This window comes from Festucalex cinctus, chromosome 3 (genome assembly GCF_051991245.1).
Source record: "Festucalex cinctus isolate MCC-2025b chromosome 3, RoL_Fcin_1.0, whole genome shotgun sequence".
NCBI lineage: Eukaryota > Metazoa > Chordata > Actinopteri > Syngnathiformes > Syngnathidae > Festucalex > Festucalex cinctus.
The window spans coordinates 9,471,780-9,492,687 of record NC_135413.1 but is presented as its reverse complement, the minus strand read 5'-3'; the positions used below and the strand labels follow the sequence as shown (position 1 = coordinate 9,492,687).

General features: G+C 37.1%; 1 protein-coding gene across 2 annotated transcripts in view; it reads left to right on the top strand.

Annotated features, from left to right (window-relative positions):
- Positions 1-20,397, top strand: part of hgfb (hepatocyte growth factor b) — a 44,552-nt gene extending 24,155 nt beyond the window's left edge. For both annotated transcript variants that reach the window (XM_077515713.1, XM_077515712.1), the window contains exons 8-18: positions 2,065-2,230; positions 3,555-3,682; positions 4,425-4,518; positions 9,340-9,470; positions 11,155-11,184; positions 13,473-13,578; positions 13,792-13,866; positions 13,955-14,104; positions 14,177-14,283; positions 15,580-15,722; positions 16,690-20,397. In XM_077515713.1, the coding sequence (XP_077371839.1) occupies positions 2,065-2,230; positions 3,555-3,682; positions 4,425-4,518; positions 9,340-9,470; positions 11,155-11,184; positions 13,473-13,578; positions 13,792-13,866; positions 13,955-14,104; positions 14,177-14,283; positions 15,580-15,722; positions 16,690-16,869 (1,310 nt within the window). In that variant the 3' untranslated portion in view covers positions 16,870-20,397. The remainder of the gene's footprint in view (positions 1-2,064; positions 2,231-3,554; positions 3,683-4,424; positions 4,519-9,339; positions 9,471-11,154; positions 11,185-13,472; positions 13,579-13,791; positions 13,867-13,954; positions 14,105-14,176; positions 14,284-15,579; positions 15,723-16,689) is intronic.
- The last annotated feature ends 511 nt before the right edge of the window (positions 20,398-20,908 follow it).

The following is a 20,908-nucleotide window of genomic DNA, read 5'->3' as shown; positions in this document are numbered from 1 at the left end:
AATTTAGAAAAAAAACTGTTGAGTTAGAGTTTAAAACTAACATTGGCATGCTGATTCAAAACTGTAGTATTTTTATTTAATTTTTTTATAGAACGTCTGGGTTTTTTTTGTTTTTTTTTCTTCTCAGCTTTTCCTCCAGCTAAGCAAACTTCCACTGATTTAAGTTCTATTTCGTTATATGCTGGGGGGTTTTTTGTTTGTTTTTTTGTTTGCAAAACTTGTACCTATTCAATCTTAGTGTTACTACACATTTACTTCACGTTTTAAGAAAACTATATCTCCAAAACTTGACATGACTGAAAAAAAGTGAGATCAGTTTTGGATTCTGCACCCAAAAATTAGTTAAAAACAGCTGTCAGACGTAACTCAACAAAGATTATATTTCCCCAGTGTTATCTGTCAATTTGTGTTTCTCCGTGGTTTGCGTTCAAATATCCGTTACATTCAGGGAGAGCAGAATACGTGGAGGTATGTCACATTTTCGTCACGCTTTGATGTGCAGTTGATCGGAAAATTCATGGGCAGTAAACCCGATTTTCGTGATCTTAATAGAAGAGAATGTGTATCTCCTGGGATAGGGAAAATCCACAGATAAACTGCAGTTTTGTTTCAATGCACAGGTTAAAGCTGCGGAAAATGTTATGGCTTATAATTCCAATTTTATGATGCATACTAAATGACATATGTATTAACTATATTATAATGTTAAATCAGCGCTTATAGTGCAACGTTCGGTGATCGTGATAGTGCGAAACAGCTGCATTTGCTCTTTTGCTAAAAAGTGTGAGTGCCGGGGATTTTATGATGTCGGTGCAGGTGCAGAATAGCATACAGATCAGCACACAAAATGGCAGGAATATTATCTGGGGTGGGGAGGGGTGTCGGGGTGGGACCATTTTGGTGAATTATTGGAGTCATTTCATAATTTGTCTGCACACTTTGCCGCACCCTGGGAACGTTCTCTCCTCTTTAATTCTCACGCTCTCCCTCATTTTATCTCTCCATCTTGCCTTCAGATAAGCTTTTTTCTTTTTCTTTTTTTTTTTTTGCCAAGCGTGTCATTGCTTTTCTGTGCAAATTGCAGTCCAATTAGTCCAACAAATTGCTTTTTTTTAATGATCTCTTTGGTGTCCTATATGGCAACATATGATTTTAATTTTGTTTGTGACTTATTGGATTGATTTTTATTTTTTACATTTATCTTTATTTTTTATTGTACAGTATGTAGCATTTTATCACATAAAGAAACAACTCACGCATCACAAAATTTTGGAGCCTGCCTGCTACTTTTAAAGAATTGAAATCATAATTGAAAGGAAATGGAATTACATTTTAAATTAAGAAAAAAAAAGGTGATTTTCATTGTATGTAGAATTAAACAAATAGTATAATTAAAACTAAATTGAACTCAGAAAATAATAAAAAATAAAATGATTTATATGTAAAATATTACTTAAAGTACTGTGAATAAAAAAATGAAATAGGTGAAAGGATTTTAAAATGATCTAATTATTTTAAATATTTGTGGAGAAAAAAATCAGAAAAATAAAGAAATAATTACATTTTAAATATCTGTAAATAAGTACAGCACAGCTATATATTAAGTATTGAAGTACTGTAATAATAGAATGTGTATTCTGATTCTTGAAGATTGGTGAAATTAAAAATATAGAATAATAAAAACATACACATTAACACATTTTAATAAATTATATATATATTGGATATGAATAGAATCTATATAAAATAGTCTCTTATTTTCAACAATCTGTGCAATTAAATTATGATTAAATATTAAAATATGTTCAAACTGAAAAGAAAACAACTTAATCTATATTTAAATTAGCTGATCTGACTACTGAAGATCTAAAAGATAAAATACACACACATTTTTTTTTTTAACAAAATCAGATTACCAAAGGTCTTAGTACAGAGTTAATCATTAACAAATAAAATAAAATAAAATAAATGAAATAGGGTGTACTCTTGAGTTACCTCACCTTGAAAGAATAATTTCTGTCTAGCTTTCCCTCCCTTCCTTCATGCTGTGTTTTGCCTCTGCAGAATCGCCTCCCAAAAGAACCGCGGTGGAAACCAGTGAGTGTTACCAGGACAAAGGAGAAGCTTACAGGGGGACGGTGGACATGACCCCCACCGGCCTCACCTGCCAACGCTGGGACTCGCAGTACCCCCACAACCACTCTTTCATCCCGCAAGCCTACCCTTGCAAGTGAGTCATCCGTCCACGCATCCAACCATCCATCCATCCATCCATCCATCCATCCATCCATCCATTGCTCACTCACTCAATCACCATGATACATACAGTGAATCCAAAAAAAGTCTTCATAACCGTGCTCAAATCGCAGTTTTTATGATATTAAACATACACCAAGATTTCAAATCTTTTGTCACCACTGATGTGACTTAGAGCATGTAAACCTCAATCTTCTTTTTAGGGGAGAAGTAAAAAAGAACAACTGAGATGATGTGGTTGCACAAGTGTGCACACCCTCTTCTCTTCCAAGTGGGGATGTGGCTGTTTCAGAATTAACCAACCATTCAAACTCACGTTGAATGGAACCACAGACCTGCCACAATTTTAAGTGCCTCTGATGAACCTATAATAAAGTTCTCTTGTCCTTTTTTTTGCTTACTTCTTTACTTTAGTAATTAATTATGTTTACAGATACTCAGTTACATAGTTACAAGTGCAGCTACTTAGTTACAATTGTTCAGTTACATTTAGCTTGTTACAGGCAGAGTCATGTAGTTACAGTTACATATACCATTACGTAATTAGTTAAAGGGTTACAGTTTGTCTCTGAGTTCCATTTATAATTACTTAGTTACAGTTACATACTAGTCAATTATAGTTACATTCTTTGTAACAAACTGGGAATTTGTAAATCTTCAGAATTTGCAAATTACATTTAATCCCAAATTTAATTTGAGTCAGCACACACCTGCTAGCATTTAAAGTTGCCTCTGATTACCCAAATAAAGTTCAGATGTTCTAGTTATCTAGTAGGCTTTTTCTGATCACTAGCCATGGTCCACAGAGATCTTCTGCAGCATCAGAGGGATGTCGTTGTTCAAATGCATCAGTCAGGATAAGGTAAAAAAAAGAATTTCCAAATTTCTATTAGATGCACCATGGAATACAGATAATATGCATTACAATGACATTTTTAAGAACTAGATATCCCTCCAAAATTGATGAAAAGAATGGAACAAAAGTAGTCATGGAGGTTGCCATAAGGCCGACAGCAACATCGAAGCAGTTGTGGGAGTTTCTGGCAAGTAGTGGCTATTTAGCGCACGTGACAGCAATCTCCTATTTGCAAGATGGAAGGTTGTTAGCAGTTGTGCAACCACATCATATTAGTTGTTTATTCTTCTTCTTCCCATCTCAAAAACATTTTTTCCAGTAGAGTTGTACAGGGCCACATTTTCTAGGTGTGCCTTACCTTTATTATATCACAAAAACCTCGCATAGAAACAGGGGTGTGCAGACATTTTATAGCCACTGTACATTTCTTGTTGCTTTCCAGGGATTTGAGAGAAAACTACTGCCGGAATCCAGATGGCCAAGAATTCCCATGGTGCTTTACGACAGACCCGAGAGTCCGCACCATGTTGTGCACCAACATCCCTCTGTGCGGCTCCCAAAACAAGCCCGGTGAGAGACTGGCTTTGCACTCCAAAATAGTAGCGGCTGGATTCCTTTTCTCACAATAAGAGTTGTGCTTTACCCGACTTGCAGTGCAAACCACACACACTCGATTATAGATGTATTTTCACCCCGTCCCTGTGGAGAACTATAGGACTGTGGGAAGGCCTCGCCACCACGCCTCACACAAACAAAAGCCTGATGGTGCGGACGGATTAGAGCTGTCTGGTATGATTCTTGTGGACCTAAAATACGACGTGAGGCCACAAAATACTCGTACTCCCATGAGATCTTGCACAGTAGATGCACCATCTGAAACTACTACAGTATAGATATTCCATTATTGTTGTGTACTACAATGACGATGAAGGTTACTTTTGAGGTAGTTTGCTGTAGGATCTGGATTGAAGCATTATTGGATGTGAGAGTCAAAACATTACACCCAGTGTTAGGTGCGGGTTGTGACATGCGTCAATGTGACCCATAATGTATTGTATAATCATCCAAGCATATTTTAGTTCAATATTTTCCTTTTCTTTTCCTGGATTTTGTAATGCATTAAGAAGATAAGTGGATTCACAAAGCCTGCAATATAAGTGAAATGAGACCATCCAAAACACATGACGCACTCTCCTGATTTCTGTTTGACCGTTGTGAACAGGAATTAGGAATTTCAAAGTGAATTCACATTTTCATACCAGTATTTCAGGCTTATTGAGCTTCAACCGCTTTCTTTTTCCGTTCAATTCAGACTGCTACGAAGGTTTCGGAGAGAAATACCAAGGGGAACAGTCGAGGACGAGATCCAACCTGCCTTGCTCTCCCTGGAGGGAGCACAGCAACAGGTTAGCCTTCTGCATCCAACCATTTTCTATAGACCAGCGGTGTCAAACTCATATTAGCTCAGGGGCTGCATGGAGGATATATATATATATATATATATATATATATATATATATATATATATATATATATATATATATATATATATATATATATATATATATATATATATATATATATATATATATATATTATATATATTGCTATATATATTACTATATTACTAAGTGGGCCGAATCAGTAAAGTAATGGTATATAACTTAAAAACAATTGCCGTCAATTATACGCAGATTTTTGCGATTTTTGGGGCAGCCCTAAATTACAGAGCTCAACTGTAATCTAGTGTTTAAAAAAAATAACACGAATGCAAATGCGGCAACACTTTGCCTGTATGAGTTCCGGACGTGTTAAATCTACCTGTTTTGCATATATATACACCGTATTTTCCCCACTATAACCCCGGGTTTTCACTGGATGCGGTTGCGGTGCGGTTGCGGTGCGGTCCGGCGACGCAAGCAATTAGATTCCATTCATTCGAATGGTGCAGTTTACACCGCTTGCGGGTGCGTTGCGTGTCGACTGCGGAAGGCCTGCGGCGTGCCGCAAGCCTTCCGCAAGGATAGCCTATTTTCTATTTTTGCCGGACGCCGCAGCGGTAGGCCTCCGGCAAATGGCAAGCTAGCACAAAACACATCGAGCGGGACAGGAAGACCGAGGCAGTTTCAAAATAAATTTCCGGTTACCTTTCAGAATAAAACACTCGCCAGCTCCTATTTCGCAAGTTTTTCATCAAAACGTGACGTGGGCGTCGCCGGGCCATGTGCTCATTCACGGTTTAGACACCAGCGAACATGGACGAGGAGAGGTTTATATTGGAGGTGGAAAACCACAAAATAATATATGACACGGCACATCCTTTTTATAAGGACTGTAATGTATTGTGAGTTTGATGTTCGCGATTGCTTGTTGTGCCCGTCTCGCTTGCCGTACTGAGCGGCAGCCGGACGCGGAAGACAGAAATAAAGAGTGGACCCGCACTGACCCGACTCTCGTTATTAATATACTTTACAAGGACAACCAAAAAAAGGATGCTGCATGGAATCTCATAGCAGAAGAAGAAGAAAATGTTAAATCAAAAGAAGTCCACCTCTCGTTGTGAAATGCGCGGTCCCGCGAGACACGTTGGGAAGTGGGCGGCGACGGTGCTGCCGGACCGCAGCTGTGCGGAGCCGGTGTGGATTGACAAAAAAATTGACCCGTCCGGAGCACGCAGTCAAGACGCACCGCACCGCAACCGCACCGCAACCGCATCCAGTGAAAACCCGGGGTAAGGCGCACCTCATTATAAGGCACACCTTCAATGAATGACATATTGTAACACTTTTTTCCACATATAAGGCGCACCGCATTACAAGGCGCACCTCATTATAAGGCGCACCTTCAATGAATGACATATTTTAAATAAAATCCATATATAAGGCGCTACAGTAGAGGCTGTGGTTACGTTATGCATCCATTAGATGGTGCTGCGCTAAAGGGAATGTCAACAAAACAGTCAGTTAGGTCAGTCAAATTTTATTAATAGATTACAAACCAGCTTTCTGACAACTCCATTCACTCCCAAAATGAATAAACAGCTGTTTTATTATTTTCTCTGAGGTAAAGAATTAGTATTAGCTAGCGATCCAAGATGGCGGGATCGTCCGCGCATGCGCCTCACCGATTGTGCAGGGTCACCAATAGCGTCTTGACAGCGAGACCTGTTGCGGCTCAATATTAATCCATATATAAGGCGCACTGGATTATCAGGCGCATGGTCAGCTTTTGAAAAAATTGAAGGCTTTTAGGTGCGCCTTATAGTGCGGAAAATACGGTAGTTCCCACAATGCATTGTGTGGCACAGTTAATGAAATTATAAGGACGTTAATCCCTGTCATATGTATTTGTGTTACCAGTAATTGAATTTGTGTTATATTTAACATGTTTATGTTGGTCTATGAAAAAAAATAAAAAAAAATAAAAAAAAAATATATATATATATATATTAAACAAACCATAACTTTAAGTTGTGTGTAAAATAATAACTTCCAGGGCGATTTCATGTACAAGTTACATTACTCATCTGAGGACTGCTTGTTAAATTACAAATTTATATATTTGATTGTGGCTGGCTGATTAATTGATCCGACATTACAATTTTTTTTTTCGTTGCAAAGTCATCTCGCGGGCCGGATTAAACCCCTTTGCGGGCCAGATCCGGCCCATGGGTCGTATGTTTGACACCACTGCTATAGACTCTTACACCATTTTGTCACAAATACAGTTTTCTTGGTAGCAAGAGATAGAGCAATCTCTGATTGCACCACTTGTAAAAGAACCCTTCCAATCATATGGCCAAGGAAGAGCGATTGCAGGCAAAATTGCTTGAATGATAATTTGAGCCTTATTCTCTACCACCAGAGTTTGAATGTGTGAAGTGTCAGTTGAAAAGAAAATGTTATGTGAGATAAATTGCTCTGACGCAAGATGTAACACAAGACATAATTTACATTTTAACAGCTAAGTTGATTCAAAAAGAAAAAAAAAGCTTAGTTGATTCAAAACTAGATGTGGTAGAAATTCTGTCATAGTTATCATGATCATTGAGGGATTGGTTAATTAAATGACTTTCCCTGTTATTTAATATATATGTATATGTATATATTATGTATATATATAAATGGCACAGAAGGTGATATGGATCGTGAGCTGTTAGCAGTTAGAAGTTGCGTTAGCTCGCAGGCTAGCCATGATGAATTGCTAAATTACTTCAAGACAACCCCAGAAAATGTTTTATACATAATCTACCTGTGAGAAATTGTCTTACACAAACCCGATGATGGTTTGGTTCCCATTTTGTCCCTTGAGAAGTTGCTGCTCCCACTTCTCTGCAAAATTTACGACATCCACTCCATTTAACCTCATTTCCCACAGGTTCCGCTGGATTATTATTATTTTTTCTTGAATAAAATTCCCAAGACTTTTGGAGTATATCTGGCAGCACAACCCCAAACACAGTACATTTGTGTTATCTTTTTTTTTTTTTTCCAGCAGTAGTCAGTCCCTTTCTGACACCCATAAGTATCCTGCCGCTGAAGATACAACCATAATGGAAAGGTCTATAGCACTAACATGTTTGTCCTACACAGACATCAGCAGTCAGTCTAGCAGCTAACAACACTGATCATCAAAAAAAGGCAGCGACCCAGGAAAAAAGGCACAAAAATCCTGGCTTTAACAAACTGCCTAAAATTAGTTGGCCCTCAATCTTATTTCTTCATTGTGAGCAATTGTAAGCTTCCAACTTTTTGTGGTAACAGTTTGGCAGGATGTCTCTGGGACCTTACCAAGTCTTAAATTTGATTTTCCAAAAAATGACGGCCTTAATTATCATGAAAATTGACACTTTTTAAACATTCAGCCACCATTCAGAGGTCTTATAAATGACATAGATGCTGTAAACAGTAATGCTATATGTTCTTGGAAAGACTATAAGGAATTTTCTGAATGTGATAGTTAATCTGCAATTGCTAGAAAAATAAAATGCTTATTGCATTTGATCCCTATCGCTGCTTACTTTGAATGGTTATCAGTCAATCAGAGGTCACATATAAACCAACAGCCTTTCAGACACTCATTCAAACCTATGCACAACTTAGAGTAGGGGTCTAAACCTTTGACCTGATCCCCTCCGCTGCGGCAACACTTCAAAGCCATTCCGACGCACCATATGGCTCCCGCCCAGAGGGGTTCAAAGGTCACGTTTTAGGGAGTCAACCAGAGAATTGGATGTTAGGCTTGCGTTTGAGGTACACCAAACGTAGCCCAAGTGGTCATTTGTTAAAGCTCGCTGTTGTCTTCCTGTATGGACGAGCGTGGAGGAATTTTAGCGTGAGGCATAATCATGTGTCAACGAGTGTAGGTGGCTGTTTATGTGAGTAATTCCTCTGCGCATCACCTCCTTATCTTGTCCCACAGGACAGAGAGCCTACACAGCTGTGGACTTCCACTAGCCAGATCCTATCTGCGTGCATTTGTTCAGCTTTTACTAGAAACTCAATCGCCAGGAAGTCTGTCTTTATTACACTTTTTTTTTTTTTTTAGAGCCCAAGCAAAAGGGTGCAAAGGTATTCTTGAGATTGTTTTGCTTCTTTATCTTTATTATTCCCAGGCCAAATAAATGGGCGTTTTGACGGCTTTTCCATTCTTGAAAACTCGTCAAATTTTTACAAGCGTATTTGAGAATTCAGCCCTTGAAGACCATTTCCCTTAGCAAAATGAACATTGGTGGACCTGACTAACATGAATAAGCTCACAAAAAAGTCTGAAAACATAAGGCACGTCTGCTATTTTGATCAATTCAGGGTCGTTTTACCCAATTGTAGAGGTCCCTCAAAAGTAAAACTTATGGAGATTGTGTCTGACTGCTACCAAATTTGAATTACATTTAACAGAGAGAAAACATTAAAAAGTGTTTTGGTCATTACGTGAAGTTAGTTGACTCATCATAAATCACGCATACTCTATTAACTCCTCAAGGTCTGAACTTAACAAAACATTTCACTTGGTAAGCACGTCTATCATGGGTAGACCCACAAAAACGTCTCAAAAACAAAGATGTAGTTTGCCATGTTGGTTTGAAGCAGCTATTTTATGGTCATGTTGGCCATTTCCTGGAGCCCTTCAAAGATTTAGTCTGACTGCACCAAATTTCAAACATTAATTGAATTAGTTTTGTTTCTGAGCTCACTATTGATTTCTTATGGAGTCCTTTTGTGTTTTAGTGGCGAGAGGGGAGTGACAGTTGCAGGCCTTGAGGGGAACTACTGCAGAAACCCTGATAAGGACAAGCATGGACCGTGGTGTTACACCAACAATTCTGTCATACGCTGGGACTACTGCAACGTCAAACCATGTGAGTGGGGGCTCCATTAACAAATTTGTTGCATATTATGCAGCCTAAATGCTAGCATATTAGCATACATTTCAAATAAGATTGGCCCACCATTGAGCGGTTCTTTTAGTTGACTGATGCTCTGTGACTTAAAATCTAGCTTCTAACTAAGAAGGTTACAATGGCTAGAAATGAACTTTGTGTTGCTTAGTTCAATGAAATATTTAAATGCTGAAAATTACAATTCTCTGTAGAGATGACATTACCTTGCAGGTTAGTCATTATTATCTGCAAAGTAAATATGTACTCAAAAACAACCTAAACAAAGCACTTTATATATATATATATATATATATATATATATATATATATGAGAATATTTAAATAAGTGAACTTGTTTTCTTTTGGCATCATGAAATGTTAATTTTCGTTTGTATTGTGATTTTGCCCCCACTTGTGAGGTTTTTTTTGTTTTGTTTAGTTTTTTTGTTTTTTTTTTTATAAATATTTTGTTGAATAACAATCTGTAAGGTAACAATATCAAGGAAGTACGAGATCTTCGTATTTGAATGGGAACCAATGCTGCATTCAGGGAAGGTTTGAAGTCGGACTTTTTCTGTCTTCATACCATTAAGTATGCACGGGAACGCCCCTTTGAACTCGGCAATCCGAGTTACGAGGTCAGGGGGGGAAAAAAAAGGACCCAGACTTCACCGACGAATCCCGTAGAGACATAATTTACATGATTCTGAAGATATTTATTAGGGGTGTTAAAAAAAATCGATTCGGCAATATATCGCGATATTAAATCGCGCAATTCTCGAATCGATTCAATAGGCGGCTGAATCGATTTTTAAACTTCCATTTTTAATGTAAAAAATATTCAACAAAACGTCTTACTTCGGGTTTGGGTTCATACCTTAAGCATGGAAGAATGTTAAATTAATGGAACATTAAACCTTAATATTTTATTTCAATGCTGTTCAAACATGAAACAGATTACAAACTGTATAAGTTTCAGATAAATAAAGAATACATTTTCATACAAATCTTACACTGGACAAGTTTACTGATTAGTATTTTCTAAATTTGAAGTAAAAAAAAAAATAAAAAATTGCAACAATCGACTTATAAATTCGTATCGGGATTAATCGAATCGAATCGTGACCTGTGAATCGTGATACGAATCGAATCGTCAGGTACTAGGCAATTCACACCCCTAATATTTATTATGACATTAATGTAGTTATTTGGAAAAAGTAACGTCACGTAACCCAACGTGATTTAGAACAACAAACAACTTATCAGAATCAGCCATCTTTGTTGTTTACATTTGCCGCAAACACTTTGAGTTCGGAAATGTGAAAATCCAAGTGGGATATATCCGACTTTCCAGCTTCCTTGAATGCAGCATACAGCTTGTTGGTGGTAGAATTACAAAGTAATTTGAAGTGTCACGGTATACTTACATACATGGAATACAAACCAATGATACAAATTTGCTGTTGAGTGGAAAATCCATACACATATGTTCCTGTTCTCCAGACTAATTGGACATGACAAATTGAGGGTCGCTGTTGGTCGTGGCATTTGACCCGTAGTAAATGCAACTGTCTTGTGCATCAGGGGGGTCTTTCCCCTCCTCTCCTATCTGTATCCGTTAATCCTGGCTGACCCCCTTGTTTGTCTCCTGTGCTGTGTGCAGGCGATGCTTCCCAGAACACCATTCCAGTAGGTGAGTATCTCAGGCAGCTCATCGGTCTTGCCTTTGGCTGATTTGGATTTAATGACAGAGCAGAAAAGCGGTTATCTTTTTTATGTGCACTTGTGGCAGTGTGCAACATCAATGTGTGTGTATGCGCGTGCAAGGTGTGAGTGAATAAGTATAGCATAACATTTAACCTGTTCTTCTGAGCATAACACCGCAGAAGATGAGCCGATACGGCTTTAATCTATAGCTTCATTTTTTTAACCCATTAATGTCATGCGTCAATGCATTGCCTCAATTAATGACCTCATTAACATAGCATCTGTTTTATGTGTAATTTTCAGAGTGGTTCATTAACCCATTCATTTGGAAACACATTATCACTGAGAGATATTGACTAGGGAATGCATGCATACATACATACACAGACAATGCTGCCTTGACAGGCAATTGACCCGACTTGGGAGTTTTGAGATACAAGCCATTATTTAGGCAATTTTTTGGCTTTGACTTGTATGTACAAATTTGAGGTATGAGCTGTGTATGGGCGGCAAACTCAACTCATATCACAACAAGCAGCAGTTTGGTAGAAAGTGAACAGTTCTTTTTAAATGAAGTTCAAAGTCGTTTTTGTGTTTTTTGCCACTCCCAGTTTAAATCTACGGTCACACTAAAACATAAAGCTAAGAGAGTTACAGACATGAATATATTTTTTTTAAGTCTTTGACCGGCAAAAACGTTTAATAATCACGATATATGCCGCCATAAACATTAAGTGACATCAACTACTTTTTTTTTTTTTTTTGTATACATCAGTGGTCAGTGCAATGTCCAAGTGCAGCGTAACCGGATCAATGAGTTGTGAAATCAAAAACACCCACTAACTATGGCCAGCAGATGGCAGCGGTAGCTGCTCGGGCCCTAACTAAAGCTGCGAATTACAATGAAACATGACGCAATCTGATGAAATAGAACCGTTTCAAGGCTGACGTGAATGATCAAAGCCTTTGTAACATTAAACCTAATTTGACAGAGCGTCACTAAACAAAAAATATTAGTATCAAAGTCACTGTTGTGGAAAAAATGTATCTTTTCTTTTCAATTTTCGCTCAATGTCACTCAAATGACCTATTTTCAAATGGTGATTAATAAAGAACCGAATAAGATAGAAACATACTTTTTTCTAATGAAAGAATGGAATGTGATCTTTCATGTGGTACCCATGTTTATGTAGCAAAAAAACACAATATTCTGTTTGCTTCAAAAAATTAGTTAAATGCTTGAAATCCGCTGTCATTGGGGGTTGTTTTTTAATAACGTGTGGCAGTAAAAGAGTTAAATGACATAATTTTGCCTGCTGCTGTCTTAATGCTAACTACAATATCTTGATAGTCACAGTGTTATAACCTTTTAAAGGTGGATTCAATGATGTTCTCAAAAAGTGGAAGCCAAACATCTGTTTGTCACGTTTAAAAAACTGAGCATGCGGAAGACCATCCTACCAGCTCTCCTGCTCGTCTCAGGGAAACGCCTCTCAAATGTCGCTAACATCCGAGCTCATCATCATCTTCATCAGACTCTGCAGCCAGCCTCGCTTCATACGGATGTCCTCTTGCGGCTCTCAACTATTTTCAAAGTACGCGGTCAGTTCGGTGGAGCTACAACAATGAATGGCTGAATCCGAAGCTCACTACATGAAGATAGCTACATGCTACAAACACTCTAAGTGTGCATGTGCGGCTAAGGACGAGCACGTACGACGTCGTTACGCATATTGATTGACAGGATCAAGAAACAATCGTTAAGATGATCCACCCGGAAGACGCAGCCACAAAATATCCTTGAACCCACCTTTAAGCAATAGCTTTTTAATACAAACAGTGGAGTGACACAATATAGCGATGCAATGGACAGACGCCGCTATTTGCGGGATAGGGACTGGCCTGACAGAATAGTGAAAATCTGTGGACTATTGACCCTCATTATAGCTGCCATGTTTTGTTTTGGGGTTTTTTTTTTACATTAAAAAATTCAAATGAGAGTTTCTGCAAAAAAAAATGGGGATAAAAAAAACAACAACATGTAGCATGGTCCAATCGTGTGTTAAAAATAGTTTTTTTTTTTGCTAGACTATCTTTTCTTTTGTTTTTCGTGGACCTTTTAGTTTGGACTCAGCCCACCGTCAGTTAGAAGTTCCTAAAGAATTATGTTTGGTTTTTTTTCTTTCAAATCTCAACCCCAGCCTTAAACAGTCCAGCTCATAAATGCATTGAAATGTAAGGTCCACCTGTGTTTGTGTTTGACCGCTCGTGCAGGTGAGGTGTCCTCCGTGGGCTGTTTCGTCCATAAGAGGCCCCGAATCGTCGGAGGAGGTCCGCTGAGCGTGTCAGCCGGCAGCTGGATGGTCAGCATACAAAAAGGGTACGGCGGAGTCTTTAATATTCCGCATGTTTTTCCACGCTCCTGAAGGGCACGCAGCCTTACGGCAACTGATTAAACATCATCATTAATATTCCACACGGGTGCTTTAGAAACATCATTTGATGCCACTGTAAATATCACAGGCATTAATCTGCCGGGTATCCTTTGATAAGACTAATTGATTTAATTGATTGTTTTGGGTGCCCTTTGCAGTTCGGTGCACTGGTGTGGGGGTTCGCTCGTACGAGAGGAATGGGTGCTCACTGACAGACAATGCTTCTCCTCGTGGTACCTTTGCCATTGATTGACTTTTGATGTTTTTTTTGGGTTTTTTTTTGTATTTTGTATTTTTACTGATCTAACTCTTCCAACTCAGTGTTCCCGACCTGAATGAGTATCGGGTGTGGCTGGGCGTGTCCAGTATCGCAGGAGATTCGTCTGATTGGGCCACGAAACAGGAAGTGCGCATAGCACAGGTGATATGTGGCCCCGAAGGTTCCAGTTTGGCCCTGCTAAGGCTCTCCAAGTGAGTGACACTAGTCTTACTGTATGTATGTATGCACAAAATGCTGACTTTGCTTTTTCTATTTTGTTGTAGGCCTGCATTCCCCGCTGACAACGTGCACACCATTCAGCTGCCGGTGGACGGCTGCTCCATCCCTGAAGGAACTATTTGTAAAATGTATGGATGGGGAGAGACCAAAGGTATTTCTATATTATATACTCTGAGTACTCTATCCAGTGTTTGGAATAAATTGTAGTAGTCGGATATAATAATGGCCACTTGAGAAAATCATATCTCACACCAATTTTGGCAAAGAAAAACAGCAACAACAACAAACAACCAAAAAAACAACAACAACTAGTGTCTAAGATTTAAATATGTATTTATTTTTTAATGTACAATTAAAAACAACATTGGACAATTTTAAAAAGTATTTCAGTATTTAAAATAAGGGTTCATTATTATTATTATTATTATTATTATTATTATTATTATTATAACTACAATTCCCATTATCATTCTGATTAATATTGTTTTTAAACAATATATTAAACAAAACTGAAAATATTGGTACATTAGGGTTACATTAGTTTTAATAGTTTTTATTTGACTAATATAAAAAATATATAATTATTCAAAAAGTAATTTTCAAATCATTCTGAAAAATAATATATATAATAATAATAATGTGTAATATATTATTTTAATGTTTAATTGTAACCCTGTTAATTTTTTAATGATTCATTGCAATCATTTATAAAATATATAATTATATATTAAATACCTTTTCATCTGAAAATAATAATACAATAAATAAGTAAACATGCTGAATAAAACAGAGCAAAATGTATTACAATATAAAAGTAGTTTTTTGTTATTTCTGCTTAATATTTTTTTTTGGTAAAAATAGAATATGTTGCATACAGTACATCTTATTAATGAATAGGTTTAAGACATAACATATACATATTAATTTTAACATTTATTTAATTAAAAAGATTTAACAGTTATAGTTTTACATTTCTTTATGAATTCATTTAAAAATAATTATATCATTTTTTTACAAGCGAGTCAATAAAAAATGAACATATTTTTAAATGAATTGTATCATTAAAAAAAAATAAAAAATCTCTCGTTGAAAATAAACATTAAGGCAAGATAAGGCAAGGCAAATCGGGGCTGACTTCACTTCTGTAGGCAGCTTATTCCATTTGTGTGCAGCATAACAGCAGCTTCACCATGTTTACTTTGAACCACTAATTGACCCAAGTCTGCAGATCCCAGAGCCCTACTGGGTTTATATTCAATCAACATTTCTTGAATATACTCAAGAATAAAACCATTCAGCAATTTATCGACCAGTAGCAAAATTTTGAAATCTGTTCTACAGCATGTTAATTCATCACCTTAGCTGGCTTGCATACATTGTTCTTCTGTGCTTATGCTTCTGTTACCAGTCGACTTACCAGCGTGTATTGCTCTTTTGACTCCTTCAGGTACAGGCCACGACGACGTCCTGAAGGCCGTCAACCTTCCCGTGGTGAGCAACGAACGGTGCCGAGAGCTGCACCGGGGCAGCCTGCACATCACCAACAGCAAAATCTGCGCAGGAGGCCGCAGGAACGAGGGCGTGTGCGAGGTAAAGACCCACTTTCATACCCGCCCACCTCTTTGGAATCCAATAATTGTTCCCCGCGTGAATCGAAGCAAATCCTCCCGCTCTTGCATCCTCGCTTTTCTTTTAAAGATCTAAATCTCGAGCAAATTTGTGGACTTAGTGTGGGGAGCTTGATGTAAAGTGGAGCAGCTGTGCGTTGCGCTACATTTCATCAGCAACTCAGAGCCCTGAGCTTTTGGGGTTTCGGGTGTTTTTGAAGAACGGCGCTTGTATCTTCAGCAAGCACAAATACACATTTCCCTTGCTATCTATCTATCTATCTATCTATCTATCTATCTATCTATCTATCTATCTATCTATCTATCTATCTATCTATCTATCTATCTATCTATCTATCTATCTATCTATCGTGATAGGCGGAACATTTAAATACTCTTTAGCTAGATGGCACAAGGTTGAAAGACAAAATAATTTTGCCATCATGTATGTTTTTGTGACATATTTGCTTTTCGTAAGATTTTCTTAAAGGGATACTTTACTGATTTAGCCATTTTTGGCAGTCAAGCATTAATATTTTGCCTATAATAAATTTGATATTTTCATTATTTTTCATGTACAATTAGTACCTTTAAAAACACATTTTGCAACTTGCTGGCGACTGAAAATGACATCACAGGGGCTCAGGTAACCAATCGCAACTCAGCTTGTGAATGTCACATAACCAAACCTAGAAAACAGGTGAGCTGTGATTGGTTACCTGAGCCCTTGTGATGTCATTTTCAGTCGACGGCAAGTTACAAAATGTGTTTTTAAAGGTACTATTTGTACGTGAAAAATAATGAAAGTATCAAATTAATTATAGACAAAGTATTACCTTTTTATTGCTATAATGGGCAAAATAAGTGAAGTATCCCTTTAATGCAAAATATGTGCCTTGGCTCAATAAAGCTCAGAAAACACACTTGACTTAATTCATCCACCCCCACAGAGGGATTACGGCGGCCCTTTGGTGTGTCAGGACGGTGAGATCAAGGTCGTGGTCGGCGTGAGCGTCCACGGCCGAGGCTGCGCCCGCGCCAACCGGCCCGCCATCTTTATCAACGTGCCCTTCTACACACAATGGATCTACAAAGTCTTCAGGCATTACCCCGAGTTGGAGCTCGAATAACCGGCGGCCAGGTTGTTATGCCGACAAAACTACTCAGGAGGACTCCTCGGCTTGTAGGTTGTATGCAGATGACAGGATTTCTTCTTAATGGTGGATGAGGAAGTCAAATGGAAGATTTAAACACATCAGGAACAGATGCCACACTCGCTCTGACAGCAAACGATGGTAATTATCATGGAAAAAAAAAAAAGCCCATCTGCTATTCAGGTGCTTAGTAGGAAATAAAAGCAGCTAATAGTAACAAGATGGCACCCAAACCGAACATAACATTTTACACGATGGTCGCTAAAACATTTGTTGGCGACTCTAATTTTGCAAACTTTGCTGCTAAAGAACATTTCTTCATATTTCTGTTAAAAAGTTTATGGATGATATACGCAGGAGTGCTAGAGTCACTGGAAAAAAAAACCCTGTAAGATCCAAGGTAAACTAGCTGCGAAATTCAGTTGTAACTTTACAGAAAATAATAATAATAATAATAATAATAATAATAATAATAATAATAATAATAATAATAATATTCTAAGTAAAAAAAATTGTAGATTTACTATGATAGCAATGTAATGGGAAAATATGACCTGTAAAATGTCTCACTCTTGAAAATAAAAAATGTTACTAGAGAATGATGTAGTGTTACAAGATAACTCATGAGAAACAAGTTTTAATTTATCCTGTGAGAAAAGAAATCTGAATGTTGCAAGAAGAAAAATGCAAAATTACAAAAATAAATCGGTAATATGTATTATGTGAAGTAAAAGAAAATAAAAGTGGAAATTTTCCTGAGGGAATGATGTGATAAATTGAAAAAAAAAAAAGAAGTAATGTTTAACTAACTATTTTATTTTCGTTGATGAAAAGACTTTTCTGTCATAATATTACTACTTATTTTTGTAACCATATCATTTTAGTCTTGTAACTTTACAATATTTTTTCATACCCTAATAGGCTTAATTCAAAACGGCAACGTGAGACGTCTTCAGGACTTCTTTAAGCAAAAACTTCATAAACATGAAAACTGAAGTAGCAAAGTTTGCAAAACTATATGTTATATTATTGATTCTTTATTCCTTTGAAAAGTTGAATCAGATTTATCGGCCAAATATATAAAAACACACAAGGAATTTGTCTTCACAGTCACAACCTGTCTGATAAATACGAAAAATAACAATGACAAACAGAGGGAGACAGAACGGGATGTCTGGCGGTTTGCGAGTTAGTGCCCCAAGATTCTTAGATGGAAAAAAATACAAATGAGGAAGGAGGGAGGAGAAAAATACAAGACATCATCTGTACTCCTTTAAATGGGAGTATGGTAGGGGGAAAAACAACAAACTTGGAACAAGTGAAATAAGATTCTAACAATCAATCAACCATAGGAAACTAACCAATTGTTGGGATTCTATTTTCTTGGCCACTTGTTACTAGGCAGAGATCAGAAAAGGGCTGACATAATTAAATGTTAATTAGCACACAAATCCCAACTCTGTCTTGAATATGAAACACGGATTTGAAAGAAATGATACGCACCCCACCTTGTGCTGGATAAGATGGGTCACAGCCTCTCACGCAACATCCACACTGGTACTGTAAGGAACTAAAGATGTGTTACATGTGTGAATACTTCGGATTCCTGGCATTACTTGAAACTTTTGAACACCAAAGTGTGTCGGCTCGACGGCGCCCCCTGCAGAGCGCATTTGTCGGGGAACGCTCGTCCTTTTCTGTACATAGTATTTAATGAGTGTGTTTGTGGCACTCCATGTTGGGTCTTACAGACCTATGAATGTCCGAGACAGTATTCAGCCATTCGTTCACGTTGTTTTCAGTTAAGTCTCTCTCTCTCTCTCTCTCTCTCTCTCTCTCTCTCTCTCTCTCTCTCTCTCTCTCTCTCTCTCTCTCTCTCTCTCTCTCTCTCTCTCTCTCTCTCTCTCTCTCTCTCTCTCTTTCTCTCTCTCTATCTCTCTCTCTCGGTATATGGTGAGAAAAAAAATACCTATAAACCTCACGTTCATTCAATGTCACTGACTGATGTCTATGTATAAATATTGTATATTGTGTATTAAGTTTGTTCTTGGTGTTTTATTTTGTGTATGACAGTTTAACTTAGGGAGTTCAGTACCGTTTTATGAATTTGGTGTCTTTAAGTTTTGCAATTAGGGATGAGCACTTCCAAATGTTCCTTAAAAAGTCATAAATTTGAGTTTAAAAAATAAAATGAAAAAAAAATCTATACTTAAAATAATGACATAATGCAGGCTACAAAATCACTGAAATGTCAAAAGTGATAACTGATGCATTTACAGTAAATAGGAATAAACAGAGGACTGTGCCATCATAATATAAAATGAAAAAATGTCTATATATTCAAGTCATATTTATTAAGATTGCACTTTGAAAATGGTTCTTTAAATTCTCTTACTGATCACATTTAAGTGAAAGTGGTGTCTTAAATTTGATTGAAGCGGTCTTTAAAAAAAAAAAAAAAAAAAATCAGTGGGAAAATTTTTGGACTTAAAACGATTTATCTTATTTTTGCAGTGAGGTGAAAATGTTGTGAATTTCAAAGAGGAAATTCAAATTTTCATAGAAAATTATGACATGTCATCAGAATTTTACAACAGAACAAAAAGAGAAATTTGTATTGTTTCTTGAACAAAAAAACAAAAGGTGCATGAGAAAAATAAGTCATGTGTTAAGGAAAAGTCCTAAATTTAATTGAAAAGGTCCACATCTTTTTTGCAGTATATAAGTCAAATTTACTACTGTGATACTTTTATGAGGAAGTCATATTGTTTGTAGTGGAAAAAGATACAATATTACGAACAATTTTCAAGCCTTGAAAAAATTATACATTTTCTGTTGTGTTGCAATTTCTTGTTCAGAGAAAAATGTTTTTCTTTGAAAAAACTAATCGAGTGTTAATTACAGGGCTTGCTTTTTTCAGAAACATTTTCAGAGAAAAAAAAATATTTGAAAAAGTAATCAAGTGTTAATTACAGGTCGCAAAATTAATTAGAAATGTGTTTTTTTAAGGCGAAAAATACACAAATAAAGCTGAGTTTAAGCATTTAAAAAAATCATAAAATAATAATTATTATTTTATTATTGTTATTATTTTTAATATGGACTTTAAAACTCTTTCCTTTTTAAGTTTCCTTTCTGTCTTAAATAATGTTTTAAAATTAAAACAAACTTTCTGAGTGTTTTCTTAATGTATGGGAATGTTCTCAACTCCTGTTTCCGCGCCAGTGTCTGTGATGAAGCTCGACTTCCCCAGCGTACGTCATGTCGTACAATAGAATTTGTAATGGTCAATTTTTCCTTATGCTCATCCGGACTTGCAAAACTTAGAAACCACTGATGGAGGAGAATGCCTTTAGTTGGTGTCCACTTTCTGTACAGTACTGTTGTTTTTCTGTATAAACCAAACATCTAACACTCCCCTACCCAATATACTACATGTATAACCCTACTTTTTATGTTTCTGTGAGTTATCCTATCATATGTGCCACCTATTAAATGTTTTTGTCATCTAATTCGTTCCCTTCATTGACTTTTGAGTGACAAGTGAAAGTGCAAGGCGGCTGTCATATTCTCCCCTTGCTGCAGATGGCGCCATAGTAGCAGAGTTCTTTCTCAAAGTCACATGCACGTTTGACAAGTGTTATTTTTCGCCTTTTAAGCTTTTTTTCCCGATATATATATATATATATATATATATATACACACACACACACACACATGACGTCATCAGGGTTTGAAAAAATGAGCGAGGTGGACTTGTCCTTTGATATCCTACCTTCACGTGTGTGTGGGTGTGTGTGTGTGTGTGTGTGTGGGTGTGTGTGTGTGTGTGTGTGTGTGTGTGTGTGTGTGTGTGTGTGTGTGTGTGTGCGCGCGTATGCGTGCGCCTAGATGTGTAGCCTTTATGTGTGTGTGCGTGAAGGTGATGGTCGAGGGGGGCATATTAAATGTCAGAATCAATTGATGCTGTATTAAATAAAATATTGCAGCCTGCAACAAAACGCACGTGAACATG